At 44.1% G+C, this 20371-nt stretch overlaps 1 protein-coding gene across 1 annotated transcript in view; it reads left to right on the top strand.

The window, feature by feature from the left end:
• The window catches only part of rrh (retinal pigment epithelium-derived rhodopsin homolog), a 28793-nt gene extending 15934 nt beyond the window's left edge, over positions 1 to 12859 (top strand). The window contains exons 4-7 of the mRNA XM_085258146.1: positions 5602 to 5755; positions 11409 to 11577; positions 11979 to 12157; positions 12354 to 12859. Coding sequence (XP_085114272.1) covers positions 5602 to 5755; positions 11409 to 11577; positions 11979 to 12157; positions 12354 to 12459 — 608 coding nt within the window. The 3' untranslated portion in view covers positions 12460 to 12859. The remainder of the gene's footprint in view (positions 1 to 5601; positions 5756 to 11408; positions 11578 to 11978; positions 12158 to 12353) is intronic.
• Positions 12860 to 20371: the final 7512 nt, after the last annotated feature.

Raw genomic sequence — 20371 nt, 5'->3', positions numbered from 1 at the left:
TCTGGTTGACATTCCTGCTGTCAGCATGCCAATTGCACGCTCCCTCATTGCTTGTGGCATCTGTGGCATTTTGCTGTGAGACAAAACTGCACATTCCAGGGTGGCCTTTTGTTGTGGGCAGTCTGAGGTACACCTGTGCACTACTCATGATGTCAGATCAGCATCCTGATGTGGCACACCTGTGAGGTGGGATGGATTATCTCAATATGGCAGATGTGCCCACTACCACACATTTGGACTGATTTGTGACCACTGTTTGGGAGGGATGGTTATATTGTGTATCTGGAATGAATTTTCGGTCTCTATGTCCATCCCATGGGGAATGGGAGCAAAAACAAAAGTGTTGCGTTTATATTTTTGTTGAGTGTATCTAAACTGTGTAGTAGTAATATGAGAAATCAGTAATCTGAGAAATGTAATTTCTCACCCTGACCGGTTGAGGCAGATGGCCGCCCCTCCCTGAGCCTGGTTCTGCCGGAGGTTTCTTCCTGTTAAAAGGGAGTTTTTCCTTCCCACTGTTGCTCATAGGGGGTCATATGATTGTTGGGTTTTTCTCTGTATGTATTATTGTAAGGTTTAACTTATTATGTAAGTACCTTAAGTTGACTATTGTTGTGATTAAGCACTGAATAAATAATGTCTAAAACTGAAGTTGATACTTGAGGTGGTGTGTGAATGACATTTTGAAAAATTTAAATTGTGTGTGGAAAGACATTTCTTGTAGTTAAGCAAATACTTCAATGAACTCATTTTGTTTGGTAATGGAATAGGATTTAATTTCATCAGAAATCCGTACAGTAATTTTGGCTGTGGATCACAGGGTGCAGAGTGGGGGTCACCCAGAGTCATAATCCAGTGAGATATCTGCGTCACCTCTTACAGTTTTCCTGTAATCTAAGATCAAAGATGAGAATATATAGAGTACAGTAGAGTAAATTGTGCAAAGTTTACTATCAATTTTCTCAAAATCCGTACAGTAATTTTGGCTGTGGATCACAGGGTGCAGAGTGGGGGTCACCCAGAGTCATAATCCAGTGAAATATCTGCGTCACCTCTTACAGTTTTCCTGTAATCTGAGGTTAAAGACGAGGATATTAAAAGTACAGTAGAGTAAATTGTGCAAAGTTTACTATCAATTTTCTCAAAAACCGTACAGTAATTTTGGCTGTGGATCACAGGGTGAAGAGTGGCGACAGCCTAGAGTCAGAATACAGTGAGATATCTGCGTCACCTCTTATAGTTTTCCTGTAATCTGAGGCCAAAGATGTCAATATGTAGAGTACAGTAAAGCAAAATGGGAAGATTTTACTATCAATTTTCTCAAAAACTGTACAGTAATTTTGGCTGTGGATCACAGCATGCAGAGTGGGGGTCACCCAGAGTCAGAATCCAGTGAGATATCTGCGTCACCTCTTACAGTTTTCCTGTAATCTGAGCTCAAAAATGAGAATATATAGAGTATAGTACAGTAAATTGTGCAAAGTTTACTATCAATTTTCTCAAAATCCGTACAGTAATTTTTGCTGTGGATCACAGGGTGCAGAGTGGGGGTCACCCAGAGTCATAATCCAGTGAAATATCTGCGTCACCTCTTACAGTTTTCCTGTAACCTGAGGTTAAAGACGAGGATATTAAAAGTACAGTAGAGTAAATTGTGCATATTTACTATGGATTTTCCCAAAAACCGTACAGTAATTTTGGCTGTGGATCACAGGGTGCAGAGTGGAGATGGCCTAGATTCATAATCCAGTGAAATATCTGCATCACCTCTTACAGTTTTTCTGTAATCTGAGCTTAAAGATGAGAATATATAGAGTATAGTACAGTAAATTGTGCAAAGTTTACTATCAATTTTCTCAAAAACTGTACAGTAATTTTGGCTGTGGATGACAGGGTGAAGAGTGGCGACAGCCTAGATTCATAACCCAGTGAAATATCTGCGTCACCTCTTACAGTTTTCCTGTAATCGGAGCTCAAAGATGTCAATGTATAAAGTACAGTAAAGCAAAATGGGAAGATTTTGCTATGAATTTTCTCAAAATCCATACAGTAATTTTTGTTGTGGATCACAGGGTGCAGAGTGGGGGTCACCCAGAGTCATAATCCAGTGAGATATCTGCGTCACCTCTTACAGTTTTCCTGTAATCTAAGCTCAAAGATGAGAATATATAGAGTACAGTAGAGTAAATTGTGCAAAGTTTACTATCAATTTTCTCAAAATCCGTACAGTAATTTTGGCTGTGGATCACAGGGTGAAGAGTGGCGACAGCCTAGAGTCATAATCCAGTGAAATATCTGCGTCACCTCTTACAATTTTCCTGTAATCGGAGCTCAAAGATGTTAATATGTGGAGTACAGTAAAGCACAATGGGAAGATTTTGCTATGAATTTTCTCAAAATCCGTACAGTAATTTTGGCTGTGGATCACAGGGTGCAGAGTGGGGGTCACCCAGAGTCATAATCCAGTGAAATATCTGCGTCACCTCTTACAGTTTTCCTGTAATCTGAGGTCAAAGATGAGGACATTAAAAGTATAGTTGAGTAAATTGGGTAAATTTTATTGTTAATTTTCTCTGAATCATACAGTAATTTGGGCTGTGGATCACAGGGGGGAAAGTGGAGATACACTAAAAATGGGAGTGGATTGTGAAGTAAAATAGTGTCAGGACAGAAAACACTGCGTTTCTAAGCCGGTTTTCACCCATACCGTAATATACGTAAGAGTAGTGCAACCACATTTTCGGTGCGGCTGGCGGGGCGGCTAGCTTGACTGCGACTTCGTAAGTGAGGGCTCACTTGACCGCAGTGCTCAGGCGCCGTGTTTCCTACTGGGTAAAAGACGCTACTCAACGTGATGACGTCATTCGGGGCGACTGGAATCGATAAGGGAATCGTTTTTAAAAGTGGCAAACGATTCCAAGGAATTGAAACAGTGGGAACCGGTTCTCAACAAGAACCGGTTTTCGATACCCATCCCTAGATGTAATACTATTAACAAGATAATCGACCTCTATGTGACTAGAATGGCTTAGTTACAGCACTTTCAGAAAGACATGTACTCTAATAATCGTGTTAACCACTGCTTTGTAATCTGTTGTGGTATATTTAAATGTTAATAAGAAATGATCTGAAAAAGAGGGTTTTTTGTTTTAGGAAATACTGTTAGTTCAGTTTCTATGCCAATATGTCAGAACGAGATCTAAAGTGCGATTAAAGTGGTGGGTGGGTTTGACGGCGTTGTAACGATAGAAATGGTAATTAGTTAGATTAGTCGTTACTGAAAAGTAACGCCGTTAGTAACGCCGTTACTTGTAATGCTAACTGAAGTCTGCAGTGTACAGGGTGATGAGGAAAGGGGCGAGCACTGTTCCTTGTGGGGCCCCCTTGCTACAGACTACCACCTCAGACACACAGGCCCACAGCCTCAGGTAGTCAATAATCCACTAGGATAGCTGATGGTCTACTCTCCCTGCAGCTTCCCCATTAGCACTGAGGGCTGGATTGTGTTGAAGGCACTGGAGAAATCAAAAAACATGACTCTCACAGTGCACCTAGTGCCCTCCAGATGAGAGAAGGCCCGATGCAGCAGCATCATCCACCCTGATGTTCAGCTGGTAGGCAAACTGCAGTGGGTCTAGGTCTCTCCTGACTAGTGGGTGAAGGTGGTGAAGTATGATCCTCTCCATGGTCTTCATCAGGCGTGAAGTCAGTGCAACAGGTCTGAATTGTTTTGGCTCTTATTTCTTAAACCCAGCTTCAGAGACAGTGTTGCATCTATGTCAGTTCTTGAGAGCAGGGCTCATGATGTAAATTAGCTTTTATATGTTTAGTGTTTCATGTCCTCTTTAAAGGATATACAGGGAGTTGGGCGGGTGTCCCCCACCTCTTGGGAAAGAAACTGTGTTTGGCACAACCAAGCATTCAGACCATAATTCAGTTTGCTACAACTTCTGGACGGGTTTTTGTTTTTGTTGTTGTTGTTGTTTAAAACAATATCAGCAGTATGCAGTTTAGCAGACTGCTGATATATTCTATAAAGAGTATATGCATGTAGGCGCAGATAGTGACGTTTCAGTTCCAGTGTTTCCCTTAGTGTGTGTAGGTGTATATCTAACGTTTGTATTAGTTGTTTTATTTTGGTGCTTTGGTGTCTGTGGTGCTTTGCATTTCATTATAGCTCCTCCTAGTCTCATTACCTAGTTTCTGTTCACCTGTTCACCCCAGTTGTGTTCATGTTCTCTAATTGCCCTCAAGTGTCTGTTTTTGCTCCCTGTGTCTTCCCTGCCCACATTATTAGATTCCTGTATGGACCGTGTTATTAGGATTTTGGACTCTTCTGCCAGTTGAATAAAGGTACATATCAGATTATTCAGTTGCCTTAAGAATCTGCATTTGGCTACTCCTTATGCAGAGCTATGATTGGTGCCTTGTGAAATGACAAATGTAACAAAGAGCCAGGATACTTGAGCAGCTAGAATTCTACATTGGACCACCACATTGGACTATTAGAAATGACATTATGACCACTCACAGGTAAAGTTAATAATACAAATTATCTGTTCATCATGGCTCCTGTTAGTGGGTGGGACATATTAGGGAAAATGTTTTTCTTCAAACGTCATGTGTGAGAACTAGGGAAAATGGACAACTGCAAGGTTTTGTTTATTTATTTATATTTATCACCATCACCTCCATCATTAAGAAAGCCCAGCAGAGGATGTACTTTCTGAGGCAGCTGAAGAAATTCAACCTGCCAACACGGACGATGATGCAGTTCTACACCGCAATCATCGAGTCCATCCTCACCTCCTCCATCACCGTGTGGTACGCTGGAGCCACTATCAGGGACAAACAGAGACTGCAGCGTGTTGTGCGCTCTGCTGAGAAGGTGATTGGCTGCAGACTCCCATCTCTGCAGGACCTGTACACCTCCAGGACACTGGGGCGTGCAGCCCGGATCTCAGCTGACCCTTCTCACCCTGGACACAGTCTGTTTGACCTGCTCCCCTCAGGCAGGAGGCTCCGGTCCATTCGCACCAGAACCTCTCGCCATAAGAACAGTTTCTTCCCCTCTGCTGTCGGACACATGAACAATAACCGTATGACTGTTCCCACCACTAACACATGACCCTACGCTGTGTTCACTGCATCATTCCATGTTTGGCACTGATCACCACCTGCACTCATGTATATATCATGTATATATCTATCTATCTACTTAGTACTTTTAATTCTTATTCTCATTTTTATTTTCATGTCTATTTAAGCTTAATTTATAACAGTATGTTTGCACTGAAGCATCGCAGCGATTTCCTAATGTTGTAAACCTGCTCAACATTTGGCAATAAAACCCTTTCTGATTCTGATTCTGATATTTATGCACTATCCCAGCTTTTGTGGAATTGTGGTTGTACTTAAAAATCAACAGTTTGCTAATCTCTATTAAACATTTATTCAACTATCTGCAGCCTAAAAAAGTGCTTACTTTCTTAGTTATGGAGCGATTGTAGCGCTAACTACAATCGCTCATTAAATTCAAAATGACTTTATTGTCGCACTTTCCTGACCTTCATTTTTTCTATACATCATTTCTCTCTCCAGGTGAGAAAATGACGGTACGATCATACAGTCTTCTTATTCTGGCAGCATGGCTGAATGCTGTGTTCTGGTGCTCCATGCCAATTGTTGGCTGGGCTGGCTATGCCCCTGACCCCACTGGAGCTACATGTACCATCAACTGGAGACAGAATGATGCGTGAGTCTTTAAGGGATAATGTACTTGATATTTTGGATAAAAAGCTACTAAAAAAGAGTTTGAACAGATATTTGCCTCTCCATTAGCTCAGGTTTTTTTTCAATAGCCCAAACAGTCCACCCAATTAAAGCCATTGGTGTTTCTACTATCACAAGATGCAAAGGTAATGTTTTGGTGATTTGACACTATATAGCGGTTTTGCACATAACATCATGCACACGTTGCTCAACAACTGTCTGCCATATTGGATAAGTGGTAGCGGTCACGTAAATTCACTGATACATAGTATACATAGAAATTATCACTATTTCCCCCCTCATAATGCCTATATTCTGCTGCATGATTGGGTGCAGCAATGATCAAGGACAGAAATCCCAGGTCAGGCTTGCAGGCAGGTGCATCATCTTTAGCCTCAAATTCTGGAGGCTTAAACTGCACTCTGTTGGGTCAAGCATTGTCATCTTGTAGACTACAGTTTTGTCCTAGACTGTGGAGATATGGGAATGTCACTGGTTGCAGAATCTTATTTTAAGATCTCACTCCACTGAAATGGCCTCCAGTAACGACAAAAGCTTTCAGCCTTTTGGTTAAGCAATTACCATAGCATTTTCTGTGTCCTCTCCACAATTTGACCCTACAGTCCAGACGCAGTAGGCCAAAACTGTACCACTGAACATGATGTTTCTCCACATGTTCAGCTTACAGTACACATGTTGTCAGCACCAGCATAAACAGGTCTGATTGTGAAGGGCCTCCTGGGCGTCACATGAGACTGGAGATTGACTGTATGCTGTCTTTTAAGTGGTGACAGGTTAAGGAAACTGTCTTTTTTGGTCTCATCTTCTTGGGATGCCCACTTTGTGGCCTGTCTGACATTTCCCTTTAAATGGAACTTGACCTTTAATTTGGAGATGGTGCTAGGGCTCACTCCTAAATAATGCTCCAGCTTGGTTTTCCGGCATTCCAACTTGGCCTGGCACATGGCCTATCCAGATCAGTCAAATATGGTTATGTTTGGAACAGACACTAACTATATGCTGACAGCAAAACAACTAGTAACTCAGTGTTCCAACATTCGGAAGAAGGGACTACTCTCACGAGGTACAACACACATGCTATGGCAAGGGGGAGCCAGGACGACAGGTCAGGGAGGAGATGTCATCATCATCACCCACACCAGAGATTGGGTACCAAGAGGAAGGATCTTTGAGTGCGAGAAGAACTGACCTGAAAGATAGGATCATGGTAAAGCTTGAAACCTGGATCCTCCGTAGCCGGTTACCAAGATTAAGTGAAGTACCCTCAGAAGAGCTACTAGATGATGCAAATGCAGCACTACGGAAGATACTTACCGACACCATTACCAAGAGTAACCAGATGATCTATACTATGGCAGCAGTGCTCAGTGAGAAGCTTGGCTACAAGTTAAAAGTACCCTTCATGGGGAAGGAGACTAGAGGCCAAGATCAAAGCTGCAGAAAGGTGCAACAAAGAAGGTGCCGAAGAAGTACAGCAAGCTGTACATACCTGAGGCCTTGGAAAATGCCGGCGAAAAAACTCACAGCCTTGGCCAGCTACTTGAAGAGATACTCCAGGGAGATCGAAGGCAGGAGAATAAACCTGCTGTTCTCCACAGAACCAGCCAAGGTGTACTCACAGTGGCAGAGGAACAATATGAGAACATCACCACCAAGACTGGAGATGGAGCAATACTGCAAGAGCATATGGGAGAAGGACACAACCCATAACGGCAATGCTCAGTAGCTAGTGGATCTGAGGGCAGACTACAGCTACCTCCGGTGAATAGGGTCCAGTAACCATCACAGTAGCAGACATCCAAGACAGGGTCTCCAGTATGAAGAGTTGGACAGCACCAGGCCCCGACATGGTTCACGCCTACTGGCTGAAGAAACTGACTGCACTCCACAAGCGCCTGGCAGCACAAATGAACCAGCTGCTAGTTGACGAGAGACACCCAGAATGGCTAACAGAAGGCCTGACAGTCCTGATCCTCAAGGACCCCCGGAAGGGACCGGTTCCGTCCAACCACCGGCCAATAACCGCAAGACAGCTCGTGTCAGGTGTCATAGTGGCTAAGATGAATAAGTACATGGCTCAATACACGAGTGGGGCACAGAAAGGCGTTGGAAACAATACCAGAGGAGCGAAACCCCAGCCACTGGTAGACAGAGCAGTCGCCTGAGAGTGCAAGACTAGGCTGACCAACCTGGATTGATTACAAGAAGGCCTTTGACTGGATGCCCCACACCTGGATCCTTAAGTGCCCAGAATTGTACAAGATCACCAGGACCCTAAGAGCCTTGATCAGCAACTCAATGGGGATGTGACACACAACACTAGAGGCCAACTACAAGTCCATAGCACAGGTCGCCATCAAGTGTGGGATGTACCAAGGAGATGCTCTGTCCTGTTAAATATCGACACTTCACCAAGTTCTTGTGATTCCTCAAAGCCATCTGATGGAAGACAACACACTGCTCAATAGACCATTTTACACTTCCGGAAGGGAGATGCGTCCTGCATGACATGCTGCTGCGAATCTCGAAATGCCTAACAATTTTATTACAGGCTGTCCCACTCTAGTCTAAACTAGTGTTACACAAGCATTAAGTAGTCACGTTGCATAGCGTACTCAGAGGTTTTTGTCCATTAGCTGCAAAACATCTTTTCTCAGCTCCGGCGAGGCTGTGACCTTGCCTTACTCCCTTCTAGTAAATTTCCACTGGCAGATGGTTCCATGTTATCAGCTTCTGCAGACAAACGTGGGTGAGAGTCTCCAACATTCTACCACTAAAGGACATGTAGTCTAATGCCTTTATTATCAGGGCCATGCCCATTCAATACTACACTATATAATTATATGACACTTATTAATATAAGCATTGAGACACTTCAGATATTTTCTTCTTAACAGTCCCCACTGCTGTTCTACGTAGGCCTGAATCTTCTCAGTGAAATCAGTGACAGGACTGACTATGGATACCAACTACAGAATGGAGCAATTGTCAGCCACCTCCTCTACATGCATGACATCAAGCTGTATGCCAAGAGTGAACTAGACATTGATTCACTGATCCACACCACCAGGATATACAGCAATGATATCGGAATGTCATTCGGACTGGAGAAGTATAGTCGGATGATAACAAAGAGAGGAAAGGTACCTGATCAAGTACCTTGCTGGGATAATAAGCCAGCCAAAGAAGGAGATAGTAGCCCCTGACATCAAGACCAGGAAGCCCTGACCATGAATGGTTCCAGTCCAGCACCCTGAGGCTGTACACTAAGCGGAAAGAAGGAAGCCAGAGACTGTGAGTGTCAGCACCACAGTCCAGGATGAGATAACAAACATCCATGAATCCAGTAAGATGGCCCCAACCAACCGCATGTTCAGTGAATACCTCAGGCAGCAGAAACCCAAGAAAGAGGAGGAAGAGGAGGAATGATCATGGAAGAATAGGCCCCTGCACGGTATGTACCGCCGGCAGATAGAGGAGACATTGAGAAGTTGACAAAGCTGGATTGAAAGACAGTGCAGTGGCACTAATCATGGAAGCACAGGAACAAGTTCTGAGCACAAGATCTATAGAGGCTGGGGTCTACCACACCAGGCAAGACTCCAGGTGCAGGCTGTGTAAAGATGCCCCTGAGACATAACAGCAGGGTACAAGATGCCAGCAGGCAGGGCATACATGGAACGCCATAACCAAGTGGCCAACATAGTGTACAGAAACATCTGTGTTGAGTATGGCCTGGAAGTCCCGAGGTCTAAATGGCAGATGCCCCCTAGAGTGGTTGAGAATGACCGAGCTAAAATCCTGTGGGACTTCTTGATACAGATGGGCAAAATGGTGATGGCTAACCAACCAGACATAGTAGTGGTGGACAAGCAGAGGAAGACGGCGTAGTGATAGAAGTAGCAATACCGAATGACACCAACATCAGGAAGAAGAAACACGAGAAGCTGGAGAAGCACCAAGGGCTCAGAGAAGAGCTCGTGAAGATGCGGAAGGTGAAGGGGACAGTGGTCCCAGTGGTAATCAGAGTGCTCGGTGCAGTGACCCCCAAGCTAGGCAAGTGGCTCCAGCAGATCCTAGAAACAACTACCAACATCTCCCCCCAGAAGAGCGCAGTTCTAGGAACAGCAACACTGCGCAAGACCCTCAAGCTCCAGGCCTCTGGTAGAGGACGTGAGCTTGAATGATAGACAGCCCAACACAGACAGAATTTAAATGCATTTCACAGCTCTGTTGAAGAAGCTGTCTCTCAGTCTGGTGGTGCATGTTTGTATGTTTCTGTACTGCTTTCCAGAGAAGAAAGCAGTATACATAGTCCTTTGCCAAGGTGGCAAGAAGGCCAGATGTATCGCTGCAGACACCACCGTCTGCAGCGATACATCTGGCCTTCTTCTGGATTCATCCAGCATATACCAAGTCCAGATGTGGGAGTGGACTTTCCACAATCCCCTGTGCTGTTTTCACCTCCCAGGCCAGTTTTTCTGTCTTGTGCTGTGCTACTGCCATACCATACAGTTATACTAAGATAGAAGGTGCTTTCTATTGTGGCTCTGTAGAAATTCACAAGCAGCCAAGAAGAGCGTGTGATCCATTTTAGCTCCCCGAGGAAGAAGTACCTTTGTTGGGCTTTCTTCACCAGGTGTGATGTGTTCAGCGACCAGCTCAGGTTAGATGTTATGTGGAGACCCAGGACCTTGATGCTGTTGTTATCTAAGAACCACTGTGTCAGGTGTTGGATCTCCTCTCTATAGTGAGTCTCATCATTGTCTGATATGAGACCCACCACAGTGGTATCATCCAAAAAGTTAATGACTATGTTAGTGAAATTAATGGCAGAACAATCGTGAGTGAACAGAATGAATAAGGCTGGACTGAGCACACAACCCTGTGGTGTGCCTCTGTTCAAGACCAGTGTGGAAGATGTCCAGCTCTCTATTCTCATCATCTGAGGCCTGTTCGAGAGGAAGTCCCTGATCCAGTGGCACAGCGATGTTGGCACACCCAGGTTATAAGGCTTCAGAACCAACATCGTAGTATAAGAGCTGGAATGTTCGAAGTGGGTCAGGGCTCAGTACAGTGCTAATGCGACGGCATCCTCTGATGCATCCTTTTCAGGAAAATCCTGTCAGTTGGTCAGTGCATGCTTTCAAAGTCCTGCCTTCCTCCTTATCTGGTCCTGTAGCTCTGTTGGTGTTAATCCTCCTCAGGGTGGAACTCACTTGGTTTAGATGAGGGATGATGCTCGTTAGCTCCCTTATATAGCAAAAAGTTCTTTACACCGTGCATCATGATCATCATGCAGCCTGCTGTACCATTTGCTCTCGTCACCTGTAGGCTGCCCTACCTTTTTCACCTTTTGCATCAACAGGTGACCTTACTGAACTGAACCATGACACAAAAAATAATCAGGAAGGGGGCAAATAGTTTTTCTCTGAACTGTTTATTTTTTTCACTTACATTGTAAGCATGTTTGCATTCAATATAACGGAATTTGAATATTATGATTTAAAACCCTGTTTAAAATGTTAATATGTCATTGCTTAGCTGAGATAAAACAAATCTAGCATGTCTTGGTATGAGAATGCTTTATAACTATCTGTGTTTTTCTTTCCCAGGTCTTTTATTTCTTATACTATGGCAGTGATTGCTGTGAACTTTGTGGTTCCTCTGTGTGTCATGTTTTACTGCTACTACAGTGTGACAGTCACTGTCAGGAGATACAAAGCAAGCAACTGCCTGGACTGCATTAACATGGATTGGTCTGATCAAATGGATGTCACCAAGGTGAAACTGGGCCACAGTTTTAGGCTTTGTTTGTTAATGCCACATGCATCTGTATTTATCAAATGCATGTTTAAACAGAGAAGAATACTTCTGGTCGACATTAGTTTTTTTTTTTAAACAAATATCCAATCTATGTTGTTCAATATGACAACATTACCGTTGACACTTTTTCCGAGTTTGGTAGGCTAACCATTTTGTTTTACCATGGTTATTTATAGCTTTAGTTCAGACCACAGTGTTCTACAAAATTGGAAAGTAATTTAGTTCTATATAATAAACATGAAATTCAGGAAAAATATAGACTCCCGTGTGGTTTGTGGTCCACATGGGATACATAATTTATACTACATGGAGTAAATTTGCATGTTTTATATAATGTTGTTGTTGTTTGTTGCTAACAGGTGTCAATTGTAATGATTGTCATGTTCCTGGTTGCCTGGTCTCCATACTCCATGGTGTGTCTGTGGGCATCGTTTAGTGACCCAAAGACTATCCCTGCCCCAATGGCTATTATTGCTCCACTCTTTGCCAAGTCCTCCACCTTTTATAATCCCTGTATTTACGTCATTGCCAACAAAAAGTGAGTGTTCTCTCTTAAGTATGCTATGACAATAGTTAATATTTCTGTGCCAATAAACTTTTGCATAAGAAACCAATATGTGGGATAAAGTGGGATATTTCTGTGTCACATTAACATTTTTATATACTGTATACTTCTGTCTGTAGTGTGTAGTGATGGTGGTGTGTAGAAGGACTTAAATCGCCTTTTCTTGCAGGTTCAGAAGAGCCATTACAGGCATGATTCGGTGTCAAACAAGACAGCGAGTCACCATCAATACCCAAGTTCCCATGACAATTTCCCAACAACCTCTGACCCAGTGAGATGATATTGCATTCAGCATGATGTCACATTAATATTAAAATAACTTGGCATTAAAACGCTGTGTAGAAAAATGCAATAATGACACCAATGAGTGACGGTGCTTCCACTGTCACCTCAGCAAATATTTTGTCTCCCTTAGTTTCACAAAATGTAACCTACAAAGTCTTTAGAAGGGTGAGAGCCATAGATGAGCTGCTTAGGCTGGGCCCTTAAAAGCACATGGGTCTAATGGGCTAAGCCATTTTTTTAAAGATTGCAGCTTCCACTATCAAACACCCATGCTGATGTTTTTCTGATAGCTTGATTGAAAAGCAGCTGTAGTGTTTCCTTCTTCTCCTTTATTGGGACTGTTATAGGGCCATCGGTCTCTACTGTCCCTTCTATCAAAAGTCTTAAGAAACCTGTGAATAAACACTTAAAAAATAAAGAAAAAACAACGTTTGTATTGTATTCATGCCTTATTTTTTTGTCTGGTCTCTCATATGTTTGCAGGTACACTTAGCTTGACTACATGGCCCATATTATTTTTTATGCTATATATAAATTACATGAATATGAAAAAAAAATCATGTTTTTCTTAACAATGTAGGTCTTTATTCTTATGATGAAGTACTTCTTGGGTGCATCTCTGGAGTACACCAAGCCTTTTCTACTCTTTCATATACATGACGATGCCCCCCTCCCCATTTCTCCCACATTCTTACTCTGTCCTGGTGTGAATATGTGTGATGGGGTACAACCTACCATCCTGTGGATGGTGTGACTTAATGTAAACATAATGTGCACTTTATTAATCCCCATAGGAAAATTAAAATGGCCTTTACTAGTCCCTAAGGACCCCAAAGCGCTTTACACTACATCCAGTCATCCACCCATTCACACACACACACTGGTGATGGCAGCTACATTGTAGCCACAGCCACCCTGGGGCGCACTGACAGAGGCGAGGCCACCGGGCCCTCTGACCACCACCAGTAGGCAACGGGTGAAGTGTCTTGCCCAAGGATACAACAACCGAGACTGTCCAAGCCGGGGATCGAACCGGCAACCTTCCGATTACAAGGCAAACTCCCAACTCTTGAGCCACGATCACTTTGATTACTCCTCTGCATTTAACCCATTCACTCAGAGGGCAGGCAGGCAGCCACCAATCCAGTGCCCGGGGTGCAGGACCTTACTCAGGGTGGGCGTTCAGTGGATTCGAACCACAGACTTTCCAATCATGGTTTGGCCACTATACCTACTGAGCTTGGGGCAGGGATACCTTGTAATTAAACCCAGTGGTATTCCAGCAGATCCCTCAGGTCAGATTCAGGTCACCTGAAAAAGAGGATTGTTGTTCCTTCAGCGGTCGATTACCAAGACCATGTGAAGTACCCTCTGAAAGTGAATACAGCATTATTGTCCCTGCAACACCACAGCAACAGTTATCCTTGAGACGCTTGGCAACAAGTTAAAATGCCACAGGGAGATGTACCCTCCATGGGGAACGACGTTACAGGCCAAGATCAAGGCACCATGGAGTTTGCTCCTTATTGGAACTGCAGAAAGGTATGAAAATGGAGAAAGGGGTTCAAGTAACAAGTAACAAAAAGATTCCTTAGAAACTGCCACGCAAAGACTCACAGCCTTCGCTAACCGCTTGAGGAGGTATACCAGAGAGATAAAGCCCAGAGAACAAACCAGTTGTTTTTTCACTGAGCCATTCAAGATATACTCTCAGTAGTAGGTGAGCAATATGAGAAGAGGCCTAGAGGAACTGAAGAAGCTTCTCGGATGAGAGGTGAAACGTCTTCAAGCAACTTAAAGAAGTCCAGACGCTTTTCTTTGCAAGCTCCTTTGACTACGATGACCTGGATGACTGAGAACCTTCACAGACGTATTGTTCTACAGTAGTGTAAAGTCTACAGTGACTGTAGACAGTTACGTCTTTTCACGATGGCCTATGGGCCAATAGGAGCGCTGAATCCCACTATAGACCAAGAGCACCTGGCTGCAGACACTGTGGAGCTCCACAGAAACCGGAAACACTCCACCTCCACACTAGGTGGAAACACATGACTTCAAATTTGAACAGAGTTACATTGCACCAGCTGTGCCTCAATACACAGTGTACACAGTGCATATAAAAAGTTTGAAATATAACTCTTTTTGGGTCACAAAATACACTTTTAAGATATTTTCAGGCGAGAATGTTGCTGCAGCCACTGTGGAGCTCCACAGTGGGCAGAAACACTTGACCTGCACAGTAACCAGAAACGTGTGACTTCAAACTGGAACACGGTTATGTTGCACGACCCATTTCTCAATATGCGTGCTTTTTGTTTTCAAACCCCCGCGGTCTTACACTACTCAGGTTAAACATGATATATAAGACATTTAGATAACTTAAAAATGTTTGTTTTATTTGTTCCTTAGCAAATCGGTTTGGCTGAGATCAGTGGCGGAGCGGAGCGGGGGGGGGGTGGCTTACTGGGCTTAAGCCCGGGTTGTTTTGTCAGAAGCCCGGGGTCTTTTGGAGTGTAATTTTTTCATAGTTAGATGCCTGGCTGACAACTGTATAAAACAAAAACTACACACAATATTCGAAGCACATAGTGCACACTGTGGGAATTTACGACTGTGCGTAAATCCCCCCTAATATTGGTATGATCCGAGCTCAGGCACTAAGTGACTGAGCGAGGGGGCGGGGCAGCTGCTGCCTGCGAGTGAGCTGTTGGAGAAACGCAGCCAGGCAGACAGAGGAGAACTGAAGTTCGACCAGGTACCAAAGCAAATCATTCGTACTGTACAAATAATGTAAATATGACGGTGAATCATGAAAGATATCAAAGTGATCACTTGACCCATGTTACGTTACTCGCTCTTCAAGTGAATCAACAAATGAAAAGCCGAACAACAACAATGCTGTTTCTTTAGAGAGTCTTAGCTTACACGTGTGTTTATTTCATATTTTCAGTTGTTTCCCTCCACGGCTAAATAAATCGGTTTCAGTAATGCACTGATATACAAGAATGGACATAAGGAGCTTCTTTCAAAGAAAAAACTCTGGTAGATGTTATTTTATATATTATGCTTTGTATGTTGTTCAGTATATTTCTATGCAAAACAAGAGGAACTTCAATACACAGCAGTATATTCACAGCTGAAACCAGATATTTACACTTTATGGAAAACACAAGAACATTTTTTTACTGCACAACATCAATTTAGAGTAAACTTGTTTTGTTTTGGATAAATAAATATTGAAATATCTTTTGAATTAGTTAAATGTCAGAATAAAGAGAGACAGAGCTTCTATTTTATCACTTTCATCAAATGTAGGAGTACATGTACACTAAGTTTATTGTTAATTAATAAGAAACTGCAGACGATTCCATTCTGAGCTGAAGAAGCTTCTGACAGGTTAGTAGAGTCCATGTGAGTAAATTGGTGGCACAGCTGTGGATGCATATAAGGCAAAACACAGAGGCTGTTTCTGTGACATGGGAACATCAAGAGATGTCAACCAAAACACCAGGAAAAGAACTGTGGAGCTCCATAAGTGTGGCTCAAGTTTGAATACAATTTGGTGCCATTTACAATTAAGAAATACAGATAGTTTCTCTCTTTACTCTTAAAGTTAACAAATATGTTTTTTATATTTATCAATCTAAAAAATAAACATTTAGTCTGATTTGATGTTACAATTAAAAAAGTGTTTTTATCTGAAGAGTCTGTAAATATCTGGTTTCAACTGTATATTTGATGATGTTGGTGTTTGGCTTGATTGTCAGCACAGAGAGGGAGAGAGAGGGAGATGGAGAATGAGGACAGAACAGAGATGAACAGGAGCAGGTGAGACACACATGTTAGTCAAATGGTTGCTTACCAAAAGTATCACCGTATCACAGGTCCTCATGTATCTCGTACCTAGTGTTTCTTTTTAGGTTTGTTATTTTTCAAATTCTATATTTATTAAGTTATGCAGCTTGTTTGCACAACAAGGCTAAATAATTATATAAACTTTTCTCAATCTAAATATTGGACTTTGGTAGAATTAAAAAAATAAGTGTAGTGCAGGTCTATGATGATTTTTAGTGCTGCTATCATCTAGTTCTGATTCTGGTTCTGTCTTGGTTAAGTCCTCAGTAGTCCTGATTTTGAACTGTTGTAGTCCTGTTTTAATTCCGGATCAGTTCTGGGTCTGGTTGAACTGGGGTTTAGTCCTCGTGTCTTGATACAGCCAGACTTTGTTCTGCCTTGCTGCTTAATTAAAAAACTAGTTTAAGGTGTCCTGCAGATGTGATATATATTTTTCCCTATATGAAGTCATTCTTTTTTGAACAAAACTCAAAACAGAGCCAATTAATCTTCAGTCATTTCTACCCCCCCCCCCCCCCCCCCCCAAACATGATCCAATTATATTTTATTTTATTTTATTTTATTTATTTATTTTTTTTAATAAATAGGACAGGGGGAATGAATGAGAGAGAGAGGGGGAGAGAAAGAAAGAAAACCAAAGGGGAGAAGAGACGGTGAGAAGGGGGGGGAAGAGAGACTCCTGGATCACCTGTATGGAGAAAAAAAACAAACAAACAAACAAACAAAAACAAACAGAGGAGACAGCAAACAACAAAGAGCAACATAATAATAGAGAAAACAAAGCACCATCACAATAAACTAGCTAGTCATAGATATCAGTATTTACTAAGTAATAAACGATATTGTGCAGCACGCAAGATAGACAGCGCACAGTGTGCTTTGAGGCAGCAGCCAAGAAAGCTTTAGTCCGCGTCTGTGAATACCCATGTGTGCATACCTGTGTGGATCAGCATGCTTGCATTCCAAAGGTTTCTCCATGTAATGATCTGCTAGGGAGTGTGGGGGGGCCACAGCCCCGTCCTCCAGGGTGTGAAGCGGGTATGGAGGAGATCAAAACTCCAGACATCCAGAGGCCCCCAGAACACAAGAGACCATGGAAGACCAACAGAGGGGCAGCCGTGCCACTGTTCCAGTAAGAGCTGAGGAGAGTCCCAGATGAGGGCTCGCCCAGCAGCCGCGGAGCAGAAGTCAGGGGGAGTTGCAGTGACGCGCCCGTGAGCTCCGCCGGCCCCCAGCTGCGCCTGAGTGACCGAGCCCTAGGCCGAGAGGCCGGGGGCACCCCACCTCTAAAGGGGCCCGAGCGAGCCCCAGGCCCCAGGCCCCGACAAGCGGCCGCCAAGGAGTGAGCCGGTGTGTACCCGGACGCCCACCCCCAGACACAAAGAACCACCAACACACCGACACCTGAGGGAGTCCGCCACCGGCAGGGGAAGTGGTGGTGGGTGGAGATAGGCCTCCAAACCTTGGAGGGCCTGAGGTGTCCCCAGAGAGGTGGCGTCTGGTACCCAACCTGACATATAGACACAGACATACAGGCACACACAGACACAAACATCCATTCCCACCCTCATGCTCTCATATGCACTCACTCCACACTCAACCAACGTGGAGACAGACATAAAGAGACGCTGTACACACAATCACACTCCCCAAGCGTACTCTACAAACCGGGTCTAGGTACCCTTGCCCCTGGAGGGGGGAATTGCACCCAGACCCAGGTGGTGTTACCCTTTTCCCTGCGGTGGGGAGAGGCAGACCACCCCGACTCCGCAGCAGCAGGGAGGCCCCACACCCCAGACCGCAGTCGGACGGCCAACTCCTCCTACTAGCCCTCCCGCTCCAGCAGGCCGCAGAGAATGGGGGTGGGAGAAGACTCCAAACCTCCCTCCACCCGCTCATTGTAGTGTTGATGCATATGTGTTCTAAGGTGCAATTAAAACCCAGGAGGGCTTGGAGCTACCTGCCAGAGAGCAGCAGGTAAGCGCATAGTCCCTCCTGCTAACCCTCAATGACTAAGTGTATTTAAAATTGAGAGGTGGGCAACGACGTCAGGGGTGAGGTATACACCCTGATGGTGATTTGGACTCCGTGATTGTGCCCACCCCCAAGATCCTATATGTATGTGTAATGAGAGTGTGAATAATGTGAATGTCTAAGTTGTGGGATAAAATTGAGGCAGAGGCAGCCAGAAGGGGACAGGGGGGGGGTAGCCTCCTCTGCACCCTGGTGACATACCCCCACTCCAAGGCCCTGCATGTGTGGGTGGTTGTGGAGGAGCGGGAAGAGGGAGGCAGCTGGAGATGGGGAGGGAAGGAAGGGAGGGGCAGGTAACCCCTCCCTGGGGCCAGCTCCCCCGCTGACCCCAGTAGGCACTCCCACCCTCCGCGACCCGCCAGGGAAGGGGGGCCCAGGCCCATCAGACCGGGGCCCAGTGCAGTAGCGCCCCCCGGCTCCACAGAGCCCTGGACAGTCCACCCAACCCCACCACAGAGAAAACTGCACCCACCCCACCAACCACACATCTTCCAGACTACATAAGACGGTAAACGCCCAGGCTGAGATCTTCCTCCACCTCTCCTGTATCTCCCCCTCCTGCAGAGAGTTCCTGAGAGAAGAAAGCTCCTGCAAGATGTGACCATCCCCCCCACCAGTTGAAGAGCCCCCCAGGCGGCTCGATGCACCGGCGGCACCCTGCTCCAGGGCCGGGCCCCCATGCACCCACCCGCCCACAACCCCGGCAACACACCAACCAGGACCCGAGCCCCCGAGGCCCGGCCCGGGCCCCAGCCCAGAGACGGAGCGCCCCCAGAACCTCACGCCCATCCCGGACCCACCCAGGGGCAGCCAGGTTGCCAGGTCAGTAACCAATTATATTTTAAATATTTGTTCAATTCTCTTCCAAACCCAAGCAGCTGTCTATTGTAAGTTTTCAGTGTCTACTAAAATAAAAATAAAAGCATTCTAACATCTCACTTGTTTGTTATTATTCAGGCATACATATGTACATGTTTTCATACATGTAGTGATTGTGTTTAACTGTATGAAGCTTATTAGACATGGAACAGATCATACATAAAAGAGAATTTTGCCAGAGTGTTTAAGATACTTTTTTAAATTATCTTTTTTTCTTTTTAAAGGAAACAAAAGAAAATCTACAACATGATGTGTAATTTCTATTGTAAATATTAATCACAGTTAAATTAAGAGGGGATAGCAGTAAAAACTCCGGATTGGTGATGTCATCAAGTGCGCTGCTGTTCCAATTGTAGAACGAAGTCCGGCCTCACATGTGTGCTTAAGAAGTCCGGACTCGCGTACTTGAGAATTGAGAAACAGCTTCTGTTTTTGTGTTGTATCCCATATTGCAATACATTGGACGTGGTTCTACCTACTGTGGAGGTCATGTGTTCCCTTTTAATGTGGCGCTCCACAGTGGCTGCAGCCAGACCCTTCTCCTGTAGACTATCGTCTGTCGACGGAAGTTGCATCACCAAAACAACAACACTTTTTTTTCTATTAACAATTTAACAATACAATCAAGAATAATATAACACAATACAATACAATACAAAGTAACTCTCGCAGAAGCTAAAAAATACAACAAAAATAACAGCAAGGATATAAGGGGGTGCTAGAGTACTAAAGGAACAGAATAACAAAGGAAGAGCAGAGGTTGACACACAATGGAGGTAATAATCAAAACAGTAGCAGACGGGAAATGTCATCATAGATCTTAACAAATCTGCTGGACTTCAGTTTTTTAAGTGACATGCATGAAGTAGTGTTTAAAATCACTGATGAACTATGGAAAGGATGGTTTACTATTACTCCATTTACAACAATGATTATGGTGTTTCCCTAACAGGATGATAATGTTAATCACAGTAGAGACAGGTAGATGTAGTTCAGCTATATAGAAAATAATATCAGAAATATTAAACTGCGGGATATCGTTGATCTTGAGGGATAACCAGCTGTGTAGTTCTAACCAAAAAGCATCTGATGCAGGACATGAGAAAAACAAATGGTGTAATGTTTCACAGTCTG

This window comes from Mchenga conophoros, linkage group LG19, assembly GCF_057382185.1.
Source record: "Mchenga conophoros isolate Kocher_MC1m ecotype Shallow Benthic linkage group LG19, M_conophoros_male_GT1.1, whole genome shotgun sequence".
In the NCBI taxonomy this organism is placed as follows: domain Eukaryota; kingdom Metazoa; phylum Chordata; class Actinopteri; order Cichliformes; family Cichlidae; genus Mchenga; species Mchenga conophoros.
The sequence above is the reverse complement of the archived record's forward strand: the minus strand, read 5'-3'. Positions and strand labels throughout refer to the sequence as shown.